Source organism: Fusarium proliferatum, assembly GCF_900067095.1.
Source record: "Fusarium proliferatum ET1 genome assembly, contig: FPRO_scaffold012, whole genome shotgun sequence".
In the NCBI taxonomy this organism is placed as follows: Eukaryota; Fungi; Ascomycota; class Sordariomycetes; order Hypocreales; family Nectriaceae; genus Fusarium; species Fusarium proliferatum.
Genome location: NW_022194801.1, coordinates 585850 through 606239, shown reverse-complemented (window position 1 = coordinate 606239; position 20390 = coordinate 585850). Strand labels below are relative to the sequence as shown.

The window sequence follows — 20390 nt, the reverse complement described above, 5'->3', positions numbered from 1 at the left end:
TGTGAGAACACACGAGAGCCCGATTGAGTGCTACACTCCAGACGAGGACACGAGCCACAAAGAAATCGCCGACCGGATGCTGCATCAGAGAAACGGCCTGACAAAAGGTCAAGAAGCAACCATGTACACACTGAAAACTCAGTTGCACGACAACGCCTTGTCAACAGCCTAAAAACCACTTGAGACGCAGGCTTTTTCTTGTGGCCGTACAAACACCTAGCTTCGATTCGTTCATCCTCAGAATTGAAGAACGATCTTTGTTTCGTATTCTGGTGCTGTTTCCAGACAGCCTTCTACTTAGCTTCAGCACGTTATACTCCGGGCCCGTTTATTTTTACTGCAAGGAGACAACGCTAGTAGAAGATTTTCAGAGGGTTTCATCAACAAGACAGAGTCACAGCGACACTCTCATCCATTAAACCTTGAATGGTATAATAGTTCTTAATGTTGGAGGTCGGCAGGAGGTCGTTTTGTGTATATCGGGGTTCAGGAGCGTGTACCCGGAACGAGGTTTCAGAGCTTCTCGTTTAGGAGAAATGAAGAGCACTTTCATCATGATTTGGATTGATGGCTACGTACGCTCCAGTCTGCGTGATTAGACAGCTCTTTCGCACGGGTTCAATATGTGAATGGATGCACCAAATTCTGCTTCGCTACCATAGTCTCAATCTGTGTTTGAGAAGACTCGGTTCTCTTAACATCAGTTATCGAATGGATGTAAAATGGAAAGGTATGCCCTAAAGCAGTAAAAAGAATTGCCGGTGATGGGATCCATGGATGATATTAATTAAGTTCCTCACAATGGGAAGACAACTTATCCTCGAGCAGCAAGAAAACTATGACCTCTAGCTGAAGTGCCAAAAAATAGTAAAGTCTCCAGTCGTTTAGGATGGAGGCTAGCTCATATATATCAACTCTCCTGCGTTCCCATTTCCCTCAGACCATGCCAGAGTCTTGCGGCGAGGACGGATCGTACATCCGAATTCGGGTGTCGAGAAATAAGCATAAGATAAGCTTCTCGACGATCAGAGAGCCAAGTACATTTAGCCGACGTGTCGAGACTGGTCTCTTGCATGGATCGTTTTGATGTGCCCAATTGGAAAGAGACGATGTCCATAAATCTGCGACTGATGCCTCAAGACCCCAAGATTCTCCAATGTCAAAGATGGACAAGGTCGGATATTATTTATGCGGCCGAGTCATTTTCCCTAGACTGCGGGATATCTCCCCCGACTTTATCAGCCACCCCGCGGTTTCGGGCCTGCGGGGGAGCGTTGAAAGCCGGGCCGGCCAACCAGCAGCGACTGGGAGTCCGCTATTGGCATGACGTGTTGGGGTCCGCAGTGAAAGTGACTGGGGTTAGAAGGTTAACCTCTGGCAAGACAAGGATAAGGAAACCGATGTTTAATGAGAAAGGCTTGTGTAATTCATGATGGCACCAGTTGTGAAGAGACTTCTTTGGGCTTGATCAGGAACATCATATGATCGTTTTGTCTTTTGGATATACATAGGTAAGTGTTGATCACATATTGGGGCTGAAAACGCAGTCTGCCAATCATCTCTTGGCACTGACGCTCTTGTGGATTTTGAGCATTGAAAGAATGGGCTGTTTGAACCCGCAACGTCTTGGCGCTCGTCCTGATAAGAAGTGAAGAGGGTGCACTGGGCAGTAAATAAAATAGAGGACAGAATAACTACTAAACCTAGGGCACGTAAGACAGAGTAAATTGAGGAGAGACCTGAAAGGGAGTCAGAGTCAGAGTCAGAGTCAGAGTCAGGGCCATGGAAGGGAGAACAGCACCCTCGGGGAGAAGCCCATTGCATTACAAGTGGAAGTGCAAGTGCAGCAAGTGGAAGTGAACAAACCACAGACTCACCCCAAACGGAAGGTGCACCCCGGACGGGAAGTCCCCTACTCCTTGCGCTTTCCGCTCAAATTGCCAGGGATATTGCCTTTTCCCTGCGTGGATTGCCTGGATTCTTTGGAGAAAGACGGGGCCATGCCGATGCCGATTGTTTGAGCGTTTTAGCTGACGCTGAAGCTGCTGTTTCCTCAATCCCAACCCCCAGGCACAAACACGCACCCAAAGTCTCCACGACTTTTCTTCAACCTCCAGATTTTCTAAATCTTGGCTGTGTTACAAGTTGATTCTGCCGGAGTCAAATCAAACACCGATCTCTTCGCTTCGAACTCTTTTCGTCCCGCGGAATGTGTGCGATCTTTTGCTCATACTAGCGAATACACCTTGCGAAGCTGCTGATCACTGTCGTTGCTTTCATCTTCATCTCCACCTTGCATCACATTGAGGTGTTGGCGGTTTGACAATATTCATCTCTGACGACTCGATTCACCAACTACTGCGATCATCTTCTCGGCATCTTATTCGATCTGTTATCTGGTCCTTGGCCTCTACTTTATCTCATTTCTCAACAATACTCCAACAAAAATACTATTCCGGTTGTCTATCGTCGACCCCCCAACGCCGTTCCTCCGTAGCTGCCGCTCCGGTTCAACTTTCGGATCACCCGGACATATGAGCGACAACTGCCACTTCCTCGATTTCTCAGGTGCCACAACTTACTCTCATTTCTGCGATCGGCCAAGCATATCAAGAGAATTTTAAGCTTAATTCTCGTGCAATTGACTTGCTTACTCCCATATTGGCCTTGTGAGATCCCGATCTCGGCATCATGCCCATCTCACCACTATGGGCTCTTATGCCCCGCGGCGACCATTCCTCATCGCCAGAGAGCGATCAGTCTTCGTCTTCGGGCACCACGGGAAATGTATATCCCTCAGATTCATTTGCAGATGATCTGTTCCGTGATAAGTTCATGAGCATCGCCAAGGGAGGCTCCAATGGGGAGAAAATCATGCGTGGCTTTCTGATCGGTCTCGCCATTGGCCTGGTTGTCGCATGCTTCGTTTGCTGTTGGTACCCATGCTGTCGACCCCGACTCCAAAACCAGCGGCGAAGACAACGAAGGCGCCGGGGCCCCCCCGCAGCAGACGAAGAGGAAAATGCAGCAAGCCGTGTGCCTCCTCCTGCATAGCGCTGACTACAGCCAGATCATGGATATGGGGAGGGTTTGGCGTCGGCAAGTTGACGCTTTAACTGAAAGTAAGGCGGTGGCCGTTTCACTTGCGACAGCTTTCGAAAAACGACATTGATTGAAGACAACTTGCAAGATCGATATGACACGATACGAATACACGAATAAGCGAAAGAAGACTATGCACAGAGCTGCGAACCATCAGCTTCGATCACATCGCCCAGCACGCGCGGGTTCATTCACAATGCAACCAATAGGCCAGATGAAAGTGTTGTCTGGCCGCGGGCCCGAAGTAAGGGCCTTGCACATAGGTACTGCAATTACCCCTGTCAGGCCTGGTTCAGATTTCGTGCTGTTGGCCTGGCATGAGGTAGCCTGGCGGAGCGCGACGATAGCTACGCATAACCAGGGGACCTTTGCAATCGAGCGGAGAGGAGGAGTCCGAACATGCTTACATCATTAAAGGTGGACTATGACATGAATTTCAGAAGAAGGCGCATCAAAAAGGACATGGCATTGAATTTGCATTGGATACAAGGCGTTCAAGGACGATGTATACATTTGGGACTGTTTAAAGGCTACACCACCGCCGGCGTGGACTAGCATCTGGAATTCTAGGCATCTCAAGGCGCTTTCGCAGCCTGTTAGACAAAGAGAGGAGAATAGGGAGTATCGGTTCTCTACAATGACAAATCATACCCTGTATATTTGATAATGTGATACCGCATACGCAATGGAATGGAATATCAGGTCCAAAGCTGACGCAAAGGACGAGGCTCAAACGATCTGCTTCTCATTGGACGCGCGTTTAAAGATGGATGAACATGCTTAATACTCTCAGTTTCACCCATTGTTAGAGTCGCCATTGGAAGCCGGATCTCTGAGGCCAGTCCCCGGACAGTCGCAATCCGACACACATGAATGCGACAGGGAGCAGGACTAGAATAGTAACACTTGAGCGACACTAATAAGGTAGAGAATCTGCACAGCCTCTTTGAGTATCGGTTGTGGCGTTGGGCGGATTTGGTACGTCACTAATGCGAGACCGAGCACTCGTAGTTTCGATTAGCAAGTAACATAAGTAAGTAAATAGATAAACAAGTCAAGTACGGGAATGTTCTTTGTCTCTGTGCTAATCGAGAATAACTCATTCCCTTAGATATAAGCTTATTATTTGTTATCTGATTGTCTTTCTGCCTTACCCATTCATCAGCCAAGTCTTTAAAGAACTTGTGACCCTTCCCGATCAGTCACAAGCTGTAGCTGCTTCAAGGCAGCCCCGCCTCCAAGTCTCAGCCTGCCGCGCAATTGTCTTGTCTATCGGATTTTTCCTTGCAACTTCGTATAACTATCTCTCTTCCTCAAACTCTCACTTAAGCCATTCCTGAACCACAGGCGACTCACTTCTTACGACTTACACCCTCTTATACTTGTGTTACACCCGACGGGTTACGACGTCATCCCACGAATTAGCTCTGCGACACCAAGTCAACAATCGCATTGAGCTCTAGACAGCCAATACAGTTGGCAAGATGCTTGACGAAAACCTCCCGACATATCGCTTCAAGACCTCTTCAGAGAATCCACTCAATAATATTCTCTATTTCACACACAACGGATCAGATCCCGCGCCCGAGTACCTCATCAAGCGATCGTCGCCTTCCGAAGCCAATGGCCAATATGCGCTCGGCATATTCGACTCTCAGAACACTTCTGTGATATACGCAGAGGTCGATGTCAAACCTGACTGGGTAGCGCCCACTTTGTCTGCAGCTGAAATCCGCGCGCAAAACGGAAACCGACCGCCCAAGACACCTATCATCCCAGATACCTTTGCGGTTTCATTGTACAACCCCGATCAAGCTATACCCGTCAAGCAACAACCAGGAAGTTGGGGAAAGACGGGTGCTTGGGAGTTTGAGCTTCCCGAGAGATCCTTTAAGCTACCCAGTGCTAGCCAGATTGACCAGGAGGATCGTCCGTCTCTGGCCGAGTTGGTTCCCAAAGTTGTGTTTCGCTGGAAACGTGATGGCCGTCTGAGCAAGGACATGACATGTTATATGACAGGACGAAATGTGGGTGGAAAAAAGAGCAAGGAACCTGATATTACGGTAGCATTTTTCCGCGCCAAGCATGACTCGACTTTAACCATTTATGAACCCAACATGGCCCGCGTTGAGATCGAGGACAGAAGGGGTCTTGAGATTGCTCTTCTCATGAGCGCTGAGACAATCAAGGATCTGTATCTGAACCCTAGCCAGGACCCTTTCCACCTACAAACCTCATCTAATGGCCGGCGTCGCCAGAACTCTCGCCCAGCAGCAAGTTCTTCGGCAGGCCCAACAATGGCGGGTGCTCTCAATAACAACCGTCCATCGTCACCTCCTCGAGCACAAGCATCCCCACAACAGTCAAGCAACCAAGCCCAGCGAGAAGCTGAGGTCGAGGCGGAAACACGACGCTTACAAGCAATGGTCGCAGAGGAAGAACGCAAAAGACGTGAACGTGAAGCGCAAGAGGAAGAAGAACGCAAGAGAATCCAGAAGATGCTTGAGACTGAGGAACAAGAGCGCCGGAAGAGAGATGCCGCGGTCGAACAAGAAACAGAAAGACTCCGTCGAGAATACGGCATGGCTGGGCAAGACTTCCAGAGTCCCACGAGTCCGGGTCACCCATCACCATCACCGCCCTTACCTCCAAGACCACAGTTTGCGTCAGGCGCATTGAACCCCCCAAACAACCTGCCTCAAAGACCCAACAGTGTTGGGCCAACACCGTATGGCACTCCTCAGCCAAGCTTTGCTCCTCCTCCTTCGCAACCTCAGCCAGGCCCCAGCGAGAACGGAAAGAAACGTCATGGTCTGGGTGGCCTGCTGCAGGGTCCCTACGCTGGACCAGCAGCAGCAAGTGTCAGTGGCTTCTTCAGCAGTCGAAAGGACGAAGAGAAGCGAAAGAAGGTTCAGAAGAAGCGAAGCGTGCACTTTTGAACCTGAGGTCAGAAGAAACTACGTAGTGTCTTTATGTGTCATGGGAGGAGTTTTAAGGGAAATGTGCGCGCAATGCATGGGGGATATACCACAGACCTGGGAATAGTATTAGTAATGAGAAATGATTTCTTGTCAACCCCATTCTGTCGCTGCGCTTAGATATTCATTAGACTGTCCAGCAATGTGCACATATTGTTGAGCACCGATTGGTTCTTTCACTCATATCAACCTACAGGAAGTTTCATCTCGTTAATTTGAGCCAGGCAGCAGTGATATTGAGTCCCCGTGACAGAAGGACTCTTGGAACGTGCGGCACTTGTGCAAGAGATTGAGCAATGAGGAGGTATACTTGTGAAACCAGAAATCAGTGAGTCACTTCGTTATCGACACCATCGTATCTAACCCAGTAGCCTTCTTATATCCCTTAGACAATGTTTTATCTAGTTCCGGCCGAAGATATAACTCCCCCAAACTATTTGGACTTCTCTAGTGAGTTTCCGCCCACTTCTTAAACCAATCTAGTGATTCAGGGTTTGCAACACTGGCATTGGTCTTGACATTCATGCCAGAAAGGATCTGTTTCACTGCGACCTCAATCCTGCATTGAATGTTAGCATCGCACATCCTACGGATAGTATTAAGCGGCAGACTTACTTCTTTCCATTGCCAGTCTTGGGGACGCCGCCTCCACACTCCTCCACGACGCCAGGTACATGTCGAGGGCTCAACTCAGACTTGACCTTGGACTTGATCCTTAGGCGCAGGTCATCGCTGAATTCATGTCCAGGTACCATCACCACAAAGAGACATACAGTCTCGTCTGAGTCTGTCTCCCGTCTACGTCCAATGCAAACTGCATCCTCGACTTCAGATGCGAAGAAGCGTGTGAGAATGTTGTAGATCTCGGCTGAGCCGAACCTCACCCCTGATGGCTTCAGCACACCGTCTGATCGTCCAAGCATGACAAGGCTGCCAGTTGCAGGGTCAGGAATCTTGACGAAATCTCCGTGGTGCCATACTGCTCCCTCAACGCCGCAGATGTTTTCGAACCTCTCAAAATAAGCCGATTGATACTTGGCCTCGCCGCTAGGACCGAAAAAGGTCAGGGGCTGGCAAAGGAAAGGCTTGATGCAGACAAGATCACCTGGCTCGTCGGCCTTGATGGGTTCGCCCGTGACGGAATCAACAGCACGGATAGCCATACCAAGACCAGCGCACTGGATCTCACCAACACGAACAGGGAGCAGTGGGCAAGGCGCTCCGAATAGTGAGATAATGTCTGTTCCACCGGTAATCGAGCCAAGGTTGATATGCTTGGGGAAGGCTTCATAGACAAACTTGAAGGTCGATGGGGGGAGGGGTGAAGCAGTGGAGTAGATAGCCTGCAGGTTTGAGAGATCAATCGACTCGTCACGGACAGGGTAAACGTTGTTGGCCTCTAGTGCAGTCAGATAGGCGGCTGAGGTACCGAAATGAGTGACCTTGAGGTCAGAGAGGAGACGTGGGAGTGAGAGATGGCCATGGGGGCGGAAAGGAGAGCCAGAGTAGACAATGATGGTAGAGCCAACAGCAAGAGCTCCAATGCTCCAGTGCCACATCATCCAGGAGGTAGTCGTATAGTAGAGCATTCGAGATGAGGAGTCGAGTGAGCAGTGAAGAAGATGCTCCTTCTTGTGCTGCAGAAGTGTACCTAAAGCTGTATGAACAATGGCCTTGGGAAGGCCAGTTGTACCACTGGAGTAGAGAACATAGAGGGGATGAGCTGGAGGAAGCTGCTCGAACTTCAGGGGGTCTTCAGAAGCAGACTCGAGCATCTTGGCGTAATCCACAGCCAACACGCCATGCTTCTCAAGCTCCTCAAGACCAAGTCCACCAGAGCTGATGTTGTTAATCACAACTACTCTCTCAAGCCCCTTGTCCTTCAACGCAGCCACAATCTCAGTCGTCTTTGCTACACTAGACCACTCCTTGCCGTTGTAGACTGTGCCGTTATCGGCAAATAGCACCTTGGGAGCAATCTGGCTCAGACGGTCCAGGACAGCAGAAACACCGTTATCAGGACTTATACCAGTCCAAATGGCACCGACTGAGGCGGCAGCAAGCATAGCAACCAGCGCTTCAACATGATTTGAGACGAAGCCCGCAACAACATCATTGGGCTTAAGACCAGCTGCACGCAGGACATTAGAACAACGACGGACTGCCTCACGCAGCTCAGCCCATGAAGTAGTCACTGTGGAGTTTGGCAACTCGGTAACAGTGATAACGGCTGGAGCAGTGGGCTCGGGAAGTGGAGAGGTTGCGGGAAAGAGGAGGTTCTCGGCGAAGTTAAGACGTGAGCCCGAGAAGAAGTCTGGTCGGGGGTACATAGGAGCATTTTTAGGAAGGACCTGCAGATGTGTTTAGTTGAGTTCTGAAGTTGTTGAGCTCATCTTGAGTTTTCAGGTGAGCCTCTCACTTGGCTTCATACCTCTTCAAAGGGCTTTGATGCTGTAACCCCAGCAAAATTCCAAACTTCCTCCCAGAACTGAGCAACTTCATCGATCGACCACTTGTATAGTGCTGGGTAACCATCGAGACTTAAACCATGCTTCTTGTTCACGTGCTCAAGAAACTTCCACATGTGAGTGGACTTTGGATCCGAATGCCTCCAGAGGACATTATCTTCAGAAGGAGGTGCCGCAGCAGAAGGTGTAAGTTTGTCAATCGACATGACGGGCATTGGAACGAAGAATGAGGGAGACTGGAAGGTCAATCAAGTCCTCGGAAAGACGATTGTTGGGAATTGGTGACGATTCCGAGGAGTTGAGACGCCAATGAGACGATGGCGTGCAAGAAGCAGCAGACACAGCCAAGGGAGAGATTGAGTGGTTTATGGAAGCCAAGATGAAGCAAGAGAGATGCTGTTTAATTATTGAGAAGACTGTATTCTTATCCCAACGCTACGGACTTGGGATTCCGTGTTTCCAGCACAGCTCGGAATCTTTCTCTAATGGCCCAACCGCTGAAAGCCGTCCCCTCCCGTTCTCGGCTCCCCGCCATCGAGTCCCGTCTCTTGCCCCGAAGTGGCTGTGGTGGGGGAGGCTGAGGTCATGAAGTGTGGCTTGTCTCAAGCTGATGAGGATCCAAGGGTTTTCCATCATGACAACTATTGATGGGCTTTGATAACTTGAATGATATTGTAATTGCTCAGGAGACTTGCGAAATTAGTATGTCATGAGCTGTGAGCTGTCACTTTCATTCGTAAATGACCACTGTCATGTCCAACTAAACGAGGTGGCATCACTTCAAATATAAGGAGAGTAGACTGAGGGATCTTCAGAAAAAGAATCAACGGTGACTCAAAAACAAATAACCAATACTCAACATAACGTGATTGTCAAAGCACAAGGCAAAGCTGAATCAGAATCACGTTGTATGGCAGTTTGGCGAGATTAGTGCATTCTTGGTTGCCTCGGTACGGTCTAAGCTTAGCTGCCGGACTGTATGTAATAGCTTGTGGGTAGGGAAAACTCGGCATGGTCGATCGTCCCGAACCGCCTTCGATCCGAGATGATCAGGCCTCGATAGTATATTCAGCTTCTGTTTCAAGAATATTGACTTCGCGTAGCATGGGTGAAGCTCAATGGGGAGTCGACAAGAAGGCAGCAGACCATGATAAGATGGGAGGTGGTTTCTTGTTATCTCGAGCCTCCTCAACTCAAGACTGCGACAAGTCAATCCGAATATCACGAAATGATCCTCACGGACCGTGTGCATTAGTTGTAGTTTTGGGGTGAAAAACAGCTGGCGGTGAAGGTCTTTGGGTATTGGAGGAACTTGTTCAGCTTTGTTAGATGGATGGTATGCAGGGCTTTGCAGCATCTTTTATCTGGCCATTGATGTCGGTGTGTAACAACAAGCGCTAACTAAAAAGCAATGCAATCCATTGAGACTCATGTCATCCGTACCTACACAGCTAAGCACAGCATCGTTGGCTGTAAGTGTGTGCACTCGGCTGCAGTAGCTTGTTCTGGCGGAGAAATCCTAGCCCAGGTGGAACTCCATACATATGATTCACGAACAGATAACAAATTGACTATCGAGGCGGTCCGAAAGTTAGAAGCCGTCCAAAGACTTGATATGCCACGAGACTCTTCCCTAAACGAGGGAGCTTGAAGAATAATGCCATCATCGTCGCCGGGTGCGGCGGAGATTTTGAGAGCTTGGGCACAGCATGCCCCTGGATGATGACATCCAACTTCCTTTGGGTTTCATCAGGACCAATGTTATGTAAGACCAGCAAGATCTGATGGTGGTGAGCCGCGGCACCCAAGGAGAGGCAAGAAAACTTAGGGCCTCTATCACAGAAGACAAAAATACTCGATCAAGTTCACGTGTAGCTTCAGTAGACCTTGAGCTCTATATTTCTGACACCTAAGTCCACCGTCAGAAGTTTTCTTGTTCCCTTGGGGCACCCTTCAGGCTATTCAGAGTCTTTCATTTGCTACAGGAGGCAAACGACAGAAATTTGGTGCGAGCCGAGCTAGAAGGAAAAAAAGTGGCGTTTTGACTTAAAGTCTCCCGTGTCTTCCCATTCGCAGGCCGGAGACCTCGGAGCCCAGGGGTTCGTCTTGAAAACAAAACCATTGGATCCTTTCTACAGGGACTTCGATTAAGAAGAGGCAGCCAGAGATATGTTCTGATCGTTTTGTGTTTGCCTCTGGGTAGGATTCGAGGTCAGGAGCTCAGTTTGAACAGTCATGGTCAGCCTTGGAAGGGAACACGGCGTCGTCATAGAGAATACACGCCTCGCTTTTGAACTCTCGAGCCTTGAACTCCCTTGTTATCAACGCCTGTCAAGGAAGCGAGGCCTGGAAACGAAAAGGCGAACGACGAGACGAGACGAGAAGAGAAGGCAATACAATGCAAGTCCCCGCCGGCTGACCCCTTGAAATCATTCCCTATTACCCTTGTGTCCGGCCCATTCCGCAGGTGCTTGTGCTGTGCTGTGCTGTGCTATGGAGACTGTTCTGTGTGCGTTTCTCGTACATCGTACATCGCATGTAGTGACACAGTCAGCAGCTCATCAGGTACATGTCGACAAATGCAAGTTTAAACTTGTTCTCGGCTCTGATTACACTCCGTCAAGTAACTGGTATCCCCCGTCGCTTAGAACCATCACCTCGAACTCAGGTACCCAGTACTAGGTGCTCCGTAGTTGGTGCTGGTACCCGCTGTTTCCCGTGGAGCGGAAAACCTGGACTTTTCATTGTTTTTCAATGCACTTCCCGTTGTCCCGCTGACTCCGCAGTTCAGTTTTCTTCCTGCTTCTGTTCTCGTGGCGTACTGAAGGTCAAGTCGAATAATAACCAGTTGTTCCCTGCATCTGTCAGCTCTCTCTTCTCTTCTCTTCTCATTATCATTCCTACTGCTGGTTAGGTCGTTGTTGTGCTTCGCCGTCCACTGACAGACAGGCTTCGGCCGAGTGATCGAGAGAGTCCGCCGACTAATACTATTTATTCCAACAAGCAACCCTTCGTCTATCAGCTAAACCCAAGGCTGATTAATTACCTCTCGAGCATCAATCCGCTCTATTGTTCTCGATCTGTACTCGTTAGCAGTATCGATCCTGCTTGACCGCCGAATCAAGTCATTGACGACTGGTGCCCTTGCGTTGCAGCCTGATCGATTTGAGCTTGGATCGATCTATCTTCCTTGGAACGGCAACGCTTGTCTCGGTAATTGAAATTGGAACAGCAGCATAGCAATTGCTCTGTTGATGAGTAGTGACTGGGTAAGTGATCTTTTACATTACTGAGAGTCGATATCATTCTCTCTTGATATCAATCATCATCAATCATTTATCGGTTCGTCCCATCATCCGCCTGGTGTTTCTTAAGCGATTCTTGGCTGGACCACGGCTGGCCCCGCTGCTCGAGTTCAAGGGGCCCACAGGCAATTTGCAGTGAGCGGATCTTCACTTTCCAAGTTTGATTCGACGCCACCTCCTGCGCCCCCCTGTGCCTCCTGGACCACGCACCACTACGCGCAGTGCTGCACAGCACTCCAATTCAACTTTAAACCCAATCGTCACCTCTTTTTATCAATTTCATAATTCTTCCTCATCAACATCTGTTGTACCGTGTATCAGCCCCAGCTCAACATCTTTGCCTCCATTGCTTGTGTTGCAGCTTGTTCTCGATCGCGGTGCACGTTGGTCTTGTTATCTTTTCTACTTCGCATATCCTCATTCGCCCTGAAAAGCAATTGGGTTCATCACAACAAACCTCCTATCGGCAGAATATGCTTTACGGCGAATTGTCTCGAATCGATTGTTAGGTTTCGCACATCCACTGACACTCGCTCCTGGTTCCCAGACTCTCGACCTTCTGTCCTCGTAATTACATTGGGCGCTCTACCCTCCTTCGACTATTCGCAATCTAGCCTCCCTTACGTTCGCGCCTTCAACAATCCAACGCACCTGTGCCAGGAGACATGCCCCGTCGGCTTAATCCTTTCTCATCCTCACCCTCCATGTCTCAACCCGTCAAGTCGGGCGAGAGGCGCCCCTCTACCTCAAAAGGCAACCGTATCACCAACTTCTTCTCCAGCAGCCCCAAGTCCACTGGCGCCCAGCAAGCCCTTGCCGCTGTGCAGCAGAACCAAGCTGCTGCTACTGGGTTCTCTCCTTCTCCTGGTCTGCCTACTATCTCTCTCTCAACCGCGAGCCCTGGCGATCCCAACAGCATCGATGCCTCAACGACCACTCTCTTCCAGCCTAAGTCGGCCGAGGAGATCGACCGTCAGAAGCGTGCCGACGCTCAGTTTGGCCCTCTCCTCCACTCAAGTCATCGATACACTAGCCAGTCTCATGGAGAGCCTCTTCAGGCCCCTGTCGAAGATGAGCCTCCTTACTATTTCATTCTCACCACTTACATCAGCTACCTGATCCTGATCGTTCTTGGTCATATTCGCGACTTCTTTGGCAAGCGTTTCGGCAACCCCAAGCACTACCGTGCCCTTAAAGCCAGCAACGGTTATGCAGCTCTCAACAGCGATTTCGACAATTTCTATGTCCGACGTCTCAAGATGCGCCTGGACGATTGTTTCGCTCGCCCCACCACTGGCGTCCCTGGACGCTTCATCACACTGATGGACCGCAAGTCCGACGACTTCAATCGCACCTATCAATATACCGGCACCTACACTGAGACTCTCAACATGAGTTCGTACAACTATCTTGGTTTTGCCCAGTCTGAAGGTCCTTGTGCCGACGCTGTGGAGGCGTGCGTCAAGCAATACGGAATCAGTTTCTGCAGCCCCCGTGGTGCTGCTGGTACTTCCGATCTTGCTCTTGAAGTCGAGCGTGAGGTTGCCGAATTTGTTGGCAAGCCCGCTTCTATGGTTTTCTCTATGGGTTATGTCACAAACTCGAGCTCTTTCCCCGCCCTTGTCTCCAAGGGTTGTCTGATCATTTCCGATGAACTCAATCACGCCTCCATCCGTGTCGGTGCTCGTCTTTCTGGTGCCGTTATTCAGAGCTTCAAGCACAATGATATGGCCGATCTGGAACGTGTTGTTCGGGAAGCTATTTCCCAAGGTCAACCCCGCACCCACCGTCCCTGGAAGAAGATTCTGGTCGTCGTCGAAGGTCTCTACTCTATGGAGGGTACCATGTGTGATCTCCCCGGTATTCTTGCTCTGAAGAACAAGTACAAGTTCTATCTCTTCGTTGACGAGGCTCACTCTGTCGGTGCTCTTGGCCCCCGCGGTCGTGGTGTTTGCGACTACTTTGGCATTGACCCCTCCGAAGTTGATATTCTTATGGGAACTCTGACAAAATCTTTTGGTGCCAATGGTGGTTACATCGCAGCCGAGAAACATATCATCGACAAGCTCAAGAGCTCCAACGCTGCTACTCAGTATGGTGAAACTCCTGCCCCTTGTGTGCTTATGCAAATTTTGGCTTCCCTGAAACTCATTACTGGCGAGCTGTGCCCTGGTCAAGGTGAGGAGCGTCTTCAGCGCATTGCCTTCAACTCTCGTTACCTTCGTCTCGGACTTAAGCGTCTTGGCCTTATTGTCTATGGTCACGATGACTCTCCTATCATTCCTGTCATGCTCTACCACCCGGCCAAGCTCCCTGCGTTCAGTCACGAGATGCTTCGACGAAAAATCTCCGTCGTCGTTGTTGGATATCCTGCGACCCCACTCATCAGCTCTCGTGCCCGTTTCTGTGTTTCTGCTGCCCACAACAAGGAGGATCTTGACCGTCTGTTGGCTGCCTGCGACGAAGTCGGTGACATCCTGCAGATCAAGTTCTCGACCGGTGTGGCAGGCGGACTGGAACATCTTCCCGAGGGTGTCGACCCCAAGAACGAAAAGGAATGGAGAAAGGAAAACAGGATCCCCCTTCAGGCCCCCCGTTGGAACCTGGAAGACGTTGTACAACACGGTGTCCAGGATTCAAAGATTCCCCTACGCTAATATCTCGGCCTTTTAATCAAACTTTGTTTCTGGTGTTTGATACATCTTTATAATCACTCATGTACTCGGAGGTTGTCTGAGTGGTGTTTGACGCTTTTCATAGATACATCCTGTGAAGGAACGCGACGTTGCACGACGTTTAATGCCCTGTTCTTCTCGGCGGCTAGCCCTGCGGCTGTTGCCCTTTTGCCCCCAAATTCCCATGCAAGAGAAGGGGGCCTTTTTTTTTTTCTTTTTTTGGGACGGAATAATGGAGTTGAAGGCGTGTTGAGGTAATGGGCCATGTTGGGAATGGGATCATGAGCAAGACTCATTCTACCAACCTAAGTCTCAAGTGTTGGATGAGTCTAGCATATAGAGTAATTGTTAGTCGACAAATATAGATCTGAAGCAGCATAGATTTGCTTCAACTAATAAAAGAAACGTATGCATGAAGATCTCAATTCGCATACCTCGGTGAACATTGATAAACAGTTGCATATACTCATGGGTACCTAGCCATGGCATGTTCTCTCAACTTTTATGAAAGCTTTATTCGTTATCAAATACCTTGCCTCGGAAGTTTGCTAATCTCCAAGGGTTCTGTAGCGTCATTGCAAGGCCAGTTCCCTAACGGTCAAACGGGAATGTTGGAGGTTTGGTCTCCAACGCACGATGTTTCCTTAGAATACCTCGGACTGTCACTCGAGATGTGGTTTGAGTGAGCCTCCTAGCCATCCCATCCGTAAGCATCCATATTGGATGGTTTCCCTGTTGTTGAAGGTCCAATGGTGTTTGAAGGAGAGACAAACTGAGGTTAATTGAGTGGACCAGGACCTCAATACATTTCAATGGGCGACTTGCCAGGGTTTAGATTATGTTTTGTGTCAACGCCCAAGACTTTCCTAAACGCGCACTGCAACTCAAGACAGAGGTCATCCAAGAATGGCATTGACTTTGGACTGTTTGTTTACTAAAAAGGTATAGAAACCACCCAATGGCTGGATTCAAGTCCGGCATGGGAGGGTCGAATAACGCAATGGTTGGGCTGGTTAACGGGCTGCAGCAGCGGCAGCCAGGCTTGATACTTATTTAGTGGTGAGGGGCCCTGGCCAGGGTACTTACCGGGGGATGCTGTCAGTGGAGCGGGACGGGAGTCAAGCCGTGTTCTCAGTGGAGGACCAGTATTCAAAATCCCTCCCAGGCCAACCGTGAGGTCCACCAAGCGAACGGCCAAGTCATGAGGTAGGTACGGAGTACATCCGTATAGGGCTCGGAAGGGCTTCCCACGGCCTGCTAGCTCAGGTACTGGGTACCTTTGAGACAGCTGCCATTTCAATAGGCCGTGGGTGACCGTAGTGGAGGACCTCCTCTTCCCTTTCCACCCCCAAGCGCTTCCACGAGCGAGCGAGAGCACAAGCAAGACCTGGACTGGGACTGGGACTGGGACTAGGACCAAGACCGAGCAAGACAAGACAAGACAAGACCTTAGACCAAGACACAAACACCCCGTCATCATCACCACCACCAGCCGCCTTCTTCTCCTCTGGCTACCTCCGACTCTTTTTATTTTCTAGGCTCTTTTCTATTAACATTTCTACGGTATTTGTCCTCCTCGAGGCGTCTCGGCTTGGGTCTACTTAATCTCTTGGGGTCGGCTCTTTTCCCACTTCGACATTGCCTTTCCTCAGCCCATTCTATCTTCTAGTCTATTCGTCCACTCGATTTGTTCTTGCATTCAATCCACTCCAATCCAATCCAATCGTCCTCCAGGCTGCGCCCACTTCCTCGACCCTCGCGTCTGCCACCTCCTACTCCTGAGCATTGCTTCTCTTTCTATGACGTTCCGATCACGATTTGAATGAAAGACTTAGAAGCATTCGACCGACTGTCCTTCGCCAACGCTTGTCTTCTCTCTTTCTATCTGACGGTGCCCGACCAAGCGCATCTGTCTGTTTGCGGCATCACCACCACCACCACGGTCGCCCGAATTAGTCTTCGGTCTCAGCCCCCGCCTCCGTTGTTGGCGACTGTCCTTTCATAGTCTTCAGGATGATGAGCTTCGATGGTGGCACAGCTTACGCCGAGTCCGACGCCGACGACGAATATGAGCGAAGCATGGGCGACCACTCTCCTATCACCAACTCTGAGCATTCCCCCATAGACTCCGAGCTGTCGACCTCCGCAGAGCATACTCCTACTACATACGGCCACCGCAGCAGCGCCGACCGTCTTCCAGAAACCATCATCACCGAATGGACCGTTGAGGAATGTGCTGATTTCATTGGCACCATTGGTCTTCAACAGTACGCCGATCGCTTTATAGGTGCGTCTTGACCCAAAGCATGCCATCTCATGTCCCTCACGGATGGTGCCGCAGACATTGGAGAGATTGTTGGGATAGCTAACATTTGATTACCTGCAGAAAACGAGATTGTTGGTGAGGCCCTGGTAGCGTTACAACATGACGATCTCAAGAGCATGGGCATTGCTAGCGTGGGACATCGTCTAACGATCCTCAAAAGCGTATATGATGTCAAAAAGGCTCAAGATGTCCCTATTGAGAGCGACCACTACCTACCCCTATGTACGTTGCCTCCGATTTCCCTCTTGGGTGGACTGGCCTGATTCTAACCTGTAACCCCTGTAGCCGCCGACGCCGAGGCGCAATATGCTACCGCAACTATCAAGGACATCAAACATCTCGTCGAACAATTCCGTCTCCGCGATGAACGCATGAACCTACTCGAACAGGATCTGCGACGAATGACAGAAGATTTCAGACGATTGCGAGAGGATATGCTCCCGGCCTTGCGCTTGGTCAAGGATGCGCAGCAACCATTGCCCAACCTGAGTGGTAACAGCCAGCAGGCCTACGGCTACGAAACAACCATATCGCCCCCCGCACCAACACCACCCCCAGGCTCGAGTCAATCTGGAAGCTCAGTCAAGCGACAATATTCTACCCGCAAGATTCTTATCGGAGCTACACCAAAGAATGCATCACCCACTCAATCTACCCACGAGAGGTCAATAGCGGAGACTGCGCTGGACCCCGCAAGTGCTGCAGAGCGAGCTGTCCTATCGTCTTCCCATCTTGCAGCTATGAACGGAGGTGGCCAGGGCTCGTCCTCCCCTTCGTATCCCTCACCCAACATACCCTCCCCGACATCTCCTCAGACCCACATGTCCGCTACGACCCTCGCCTCTCGATCCTACCGCAGTGAAGCACCGACACCCTCCACACGAACCACCTTCAACGACGAAGGTCACGCCAACGCAGTCTATGCCTCCCGCGAAAAGGCACCGCAAGGGCCGCCCCGCCGACGAGAAACCCCTGTACCTGATACACCCAGTCAGAGCAATGCTTCAGTCGAGATCTTCAAGTCTTTCCGTGTCAGTATGGAAGATCCTTGCTACAAGGTTCTTCCTGCTGCACTAAAAAAGTACCAGATCAACGCTCCATGGGACCAATATGCTCTCTATATTGTGTACGGCGATCAGGAACGTTGTCTGGGTCTCGAGGAGAAGCCATTGATTCTGTTTAAGCAACTGGACAAGGAAGGCAAGAAACCCATGTTTATGCTACGAAAGACAACAACAGCACCTTTAGATGGAGAGCCAGGAAGCGCAGGGCTGGGCAGCACCTCAAGAGGGGCCCCGACAGGCTACGATCCCCCCGGAGGAATCATCTAAACTCTACTGAGAATCGGTGCGTCGTGGTGGATTTTCCCAACGATCCAAACACAGAGCATCGGACGGTGCCTACCGAAACCCGAGTCCATTCGAGTGATGAGCACGAGACGCATACTGTACGTCAGACATGCAGGGTCGGCACAAACCACCACCTACAAGGCCGTACGATGCTGGACCAAGGTCTAGATGCGTTTCTTGGAAGTGGGACAAGGCAAGAGTCGGCAAAGTCAAACCTGAAGAGGTGTCTGCATGACGTTTGGTGATGTTTGTTTCAGTGGGTCAGCGTTTCTGAGCTGAGGTGGTGAACCTGAAACACCAGCCATGGGCTATTATGGGGCAGAACGCCAGGCACTGCTCTGGCCTTCCCGCGTTTGTCTTGGGCTGAATCACATTATTGACAGATTCGGACACTAAGAGGGGAGGCTTGTTTGAAGACCAGGGTTTAGAGAGTTGCAGGGCTGGGCTGGGCTGGGCAACTGAAGATTCCGACCGGAGGGAGAGGAGAGCTTAGAGCAACTCGGTTCCTCGGCTGGTTCCACTCAAAGCTACATATTTGCTTTTGTCAAAGGGGTGCTCGCTCATTGAGGCAGGACGTACGTTGCTGTGGAAGTGAACGGTCAAGCCACGGGCATCCATGCGCATGCAGCATTTGTTTTTCATCAAATTCATCATGGGGACATTGCGGGTTACGGCGTTTGAAAAGTCGACTAACGTTGGGTCTTATTCTGCAACAAGCAGCGGGAATGTTCATCTCGTCGTTCTATTTTTGGGGTTTGCATCTTAATTTCAGCGCAGCAGCAGCACAGCACAGCGCGATACAGAACAGAACAGAACATGGAGGAAAGGGTTGGTAATGATGGGCGAGAAGCACGGGTTGGATCGGGTCAGGTCAGGTCAATGTACAAACAGCGTTAGGGCTAAAGAAGCCAGAATCTTTGAGAGTCGGATCTCGTGGACCTGGCCTTGCATAAGAGCATATGCCGGCGGTTGATGAGAAGTTGGACATGATGTTAGAGTTTTGTGACAACAGACAGACTCTTGTGTGGAGTAGACCAAGAGTAATCTTTTTGAAGTTACAGTCGAAGTTGATATACAACGAGCATGTCTTTCTTTCATGGCACCTCTTCCAAGCGCAATTCTTATTCTAATACCAAACCCCGGGCTTAGTTGGTGGGCTCTGGCTCCCTCCACACATACCATCGCCATTCCTCTATAAACTCTTCCCTCTTGCTCGCTTCAACCTCTTAAACAAAGGCAACCACCACTTCCAATGGCACTCCCCTCGTCATGCATGTCTCGTCATCCCAGCTCGAATGCACGCCTACCAATGCCCCCGTTTCCCGATCAAACAATCCTGCGCCGCTATGTCCCCAGTACGTCCAGCAGCTATGCTTAAGAGCGCCGATCTCACTGTTACCCTGCGGATCTTGATCCTTATCTAGGCCACGGAAAGTCCCTTCGGTGAGAACGAGTGTGTCATACTCTGTCTTTACACCACTGCGTTCAGCCTCGAGGTCCTCGGAACCCGGATGACCGATGCATAGCAGTTTAGTGTTGAACTTGGGAGGCGAGGTTGCGATACGGGCAAAGGGAAACGGCTGGCGAAAAAGCTCGGTTTTGTCGATCTGAAGTAAAGCGAGATCGCGTATTGGATTCCAAGCTACCACTTTCGCAGTAACAACATTCCCAGTTGATGATAAGAGGACGAACGATGTATTAGCTGTGAGCTCAGAGGGCTCTTCTGCAACGCAGTGTGCACAGGTGAGGAGGATGCCATCGGGCGAGATGCAGACTGCAGTCCCAGCCTCTGACTGAGCAAAGACAAATATTGCGTCTAGTGTATGATATCCCTTTGGGCTTGAGATGAAAGTTCGGAAGGCATCTGGGGGAATAGGGATGGTGTGAGAGTTCAGCCATTTGCGTTTAGAGATGAGGGCATAGTAGTGTTCTTCTGAGGGGCCAAGGCTAGATAAAGATGATATAGTTTCTATATTTGGTTTGTGAGACGAAGTGTCTGTTGTCTGATCCTTTCTTGAGGATGCCGTGGTTGAAGAGAGCGCACGAGTTGAACTTCTTGTATGACGTGGCATAGGTGGTGATGAGCCAGTCAAATCAATAGTGTCAGGCATGTTTTCTCTCAAGGCTTTGATTTCCTGTAGAATATTCACTATTTGGGTAAAGACATTGCGGAAGAAGTTGGACTTT

General features: G+C 50.2%; 7 protein-coding genes across 7 annotated transcripts; 4 read left to right on the top strand and 3 right to left on the bottom strand.

The window, feature by feature from the left end:
- Positions 1-2691: 2691 nt before the first annotated feature.
- On the top strand, positions 2692-3054 carry FPRO_13296 (uncharacterized protein; the record flags this gene model as incomplete). Its single annotated transcript, XM_031222733.1, has 1 exon — positions 2692-3054. The coding sequence occupies one exon, from the start codon at positions 2692-2694 to the stop codon at positions 3052-3054; it is 363 nt and encodes a 120-aa protein (XP_031088163.1).
- A 1532-nt stretch (positions 3055-4586) lies between these two features.
- Positions 4587-6041, top strand: FPRO_13295 (uncharacterized protein; the record flags this gene model as incomplete). The annotated part of the gene is made up of 1 exon (XM_031222732.1): positions 4587-6041. The coding sequence occupies one exon, from the start codon at positions 4587-4589 to the stop codon at positions 6039-6041; it is 1455 nt and encodes a 484-aa protein (XP_031088162.1).
- A 486-nt stretch (positions 6042-6527) lies between these two features.
- On the bottom strand, positions 6528-8763 carry FPRO_13294 (uncharacterized protein; the record flags this gene model as incomplete). Its single annotated transcript, XM_031222731.1, has 3 exons — positions 6528-6639; positions 6696-8431; positions 8512-8763. The coding sequence occupies 3 exons, from the start codon at positions 8761-8763 to the stop codon at positions 6528-6530; spliced, it is 2100 nt and encodes a 699-aa protein (XP_031088161.1).
- A 3794-nt stretch (positions 8764-12557) lies between these two features.
- On the top strand, positions 12558-14510 carry FPRO_13293 (putative LCB2-serine C-palmitoyltransferase subunit; the record flags this gene model as incomplete). Its single annotated transcript, XM_031222730.1, has 1 exon — positions 12558-14510. The coding sequence occupies one exon, from the start codon at positions 12558-12560 to the stop codon at positions 14508-14510; it is 1953 nt and encodes a 650-aa protein (XP_031088160.1).
- A 952-nt stretch (positions 14511-15462) lies between these two features.
- On the bottom strand, positions 15463-16005 carry FPRO_13292 (uncharacterized protein; the record flags this gene model as incomplete). The annotated part of the gene is made up of 1 exon (XM_031222729.1): positions 15463-16005. One exon carries the CDS (start codon positions 16003-16005, stop codon positions 15463-15465), a length of 543 nt encoding a protein of 180 aa, XP_031088159.1.
- Positions 16006-16541: 536 nt separating this feature from the next.
- FPRO_13291 (uncharacterized protein) lies at positions 16542-18185 on the top strand (the record flags this gene model as incomplete). The annotated part of the gene is made up of 3 exons (XM_031222728.1): positions 16542-16815; positions 16915-17076; positions 17140-18185. 3 exons carry the CDS (start codon positions 16542-16544, stop codon positions 18183-18185), a joined length of 1482 nt encoding a protein of 493 aa, XP_031088158.1.
- Positions 18186-19429: 1244 nt separating this feature from the next.
- Positions 19430-20314, bottom strand: FPRO_13290 (uncharacterized protein; the record flags this gene model as incomplete). Its single annotated transcript, XM_031222727.1, has 1 exon — positions 19430-20314. One exon carries the CDS (start codon positions 20312-20314, stop codon positions 19430-19432), a length of 885 nt encoding a protein of 294 aa, XP_031088157.1.
- Positions 20315-20390: the final 76 nt, after the last annotated feature.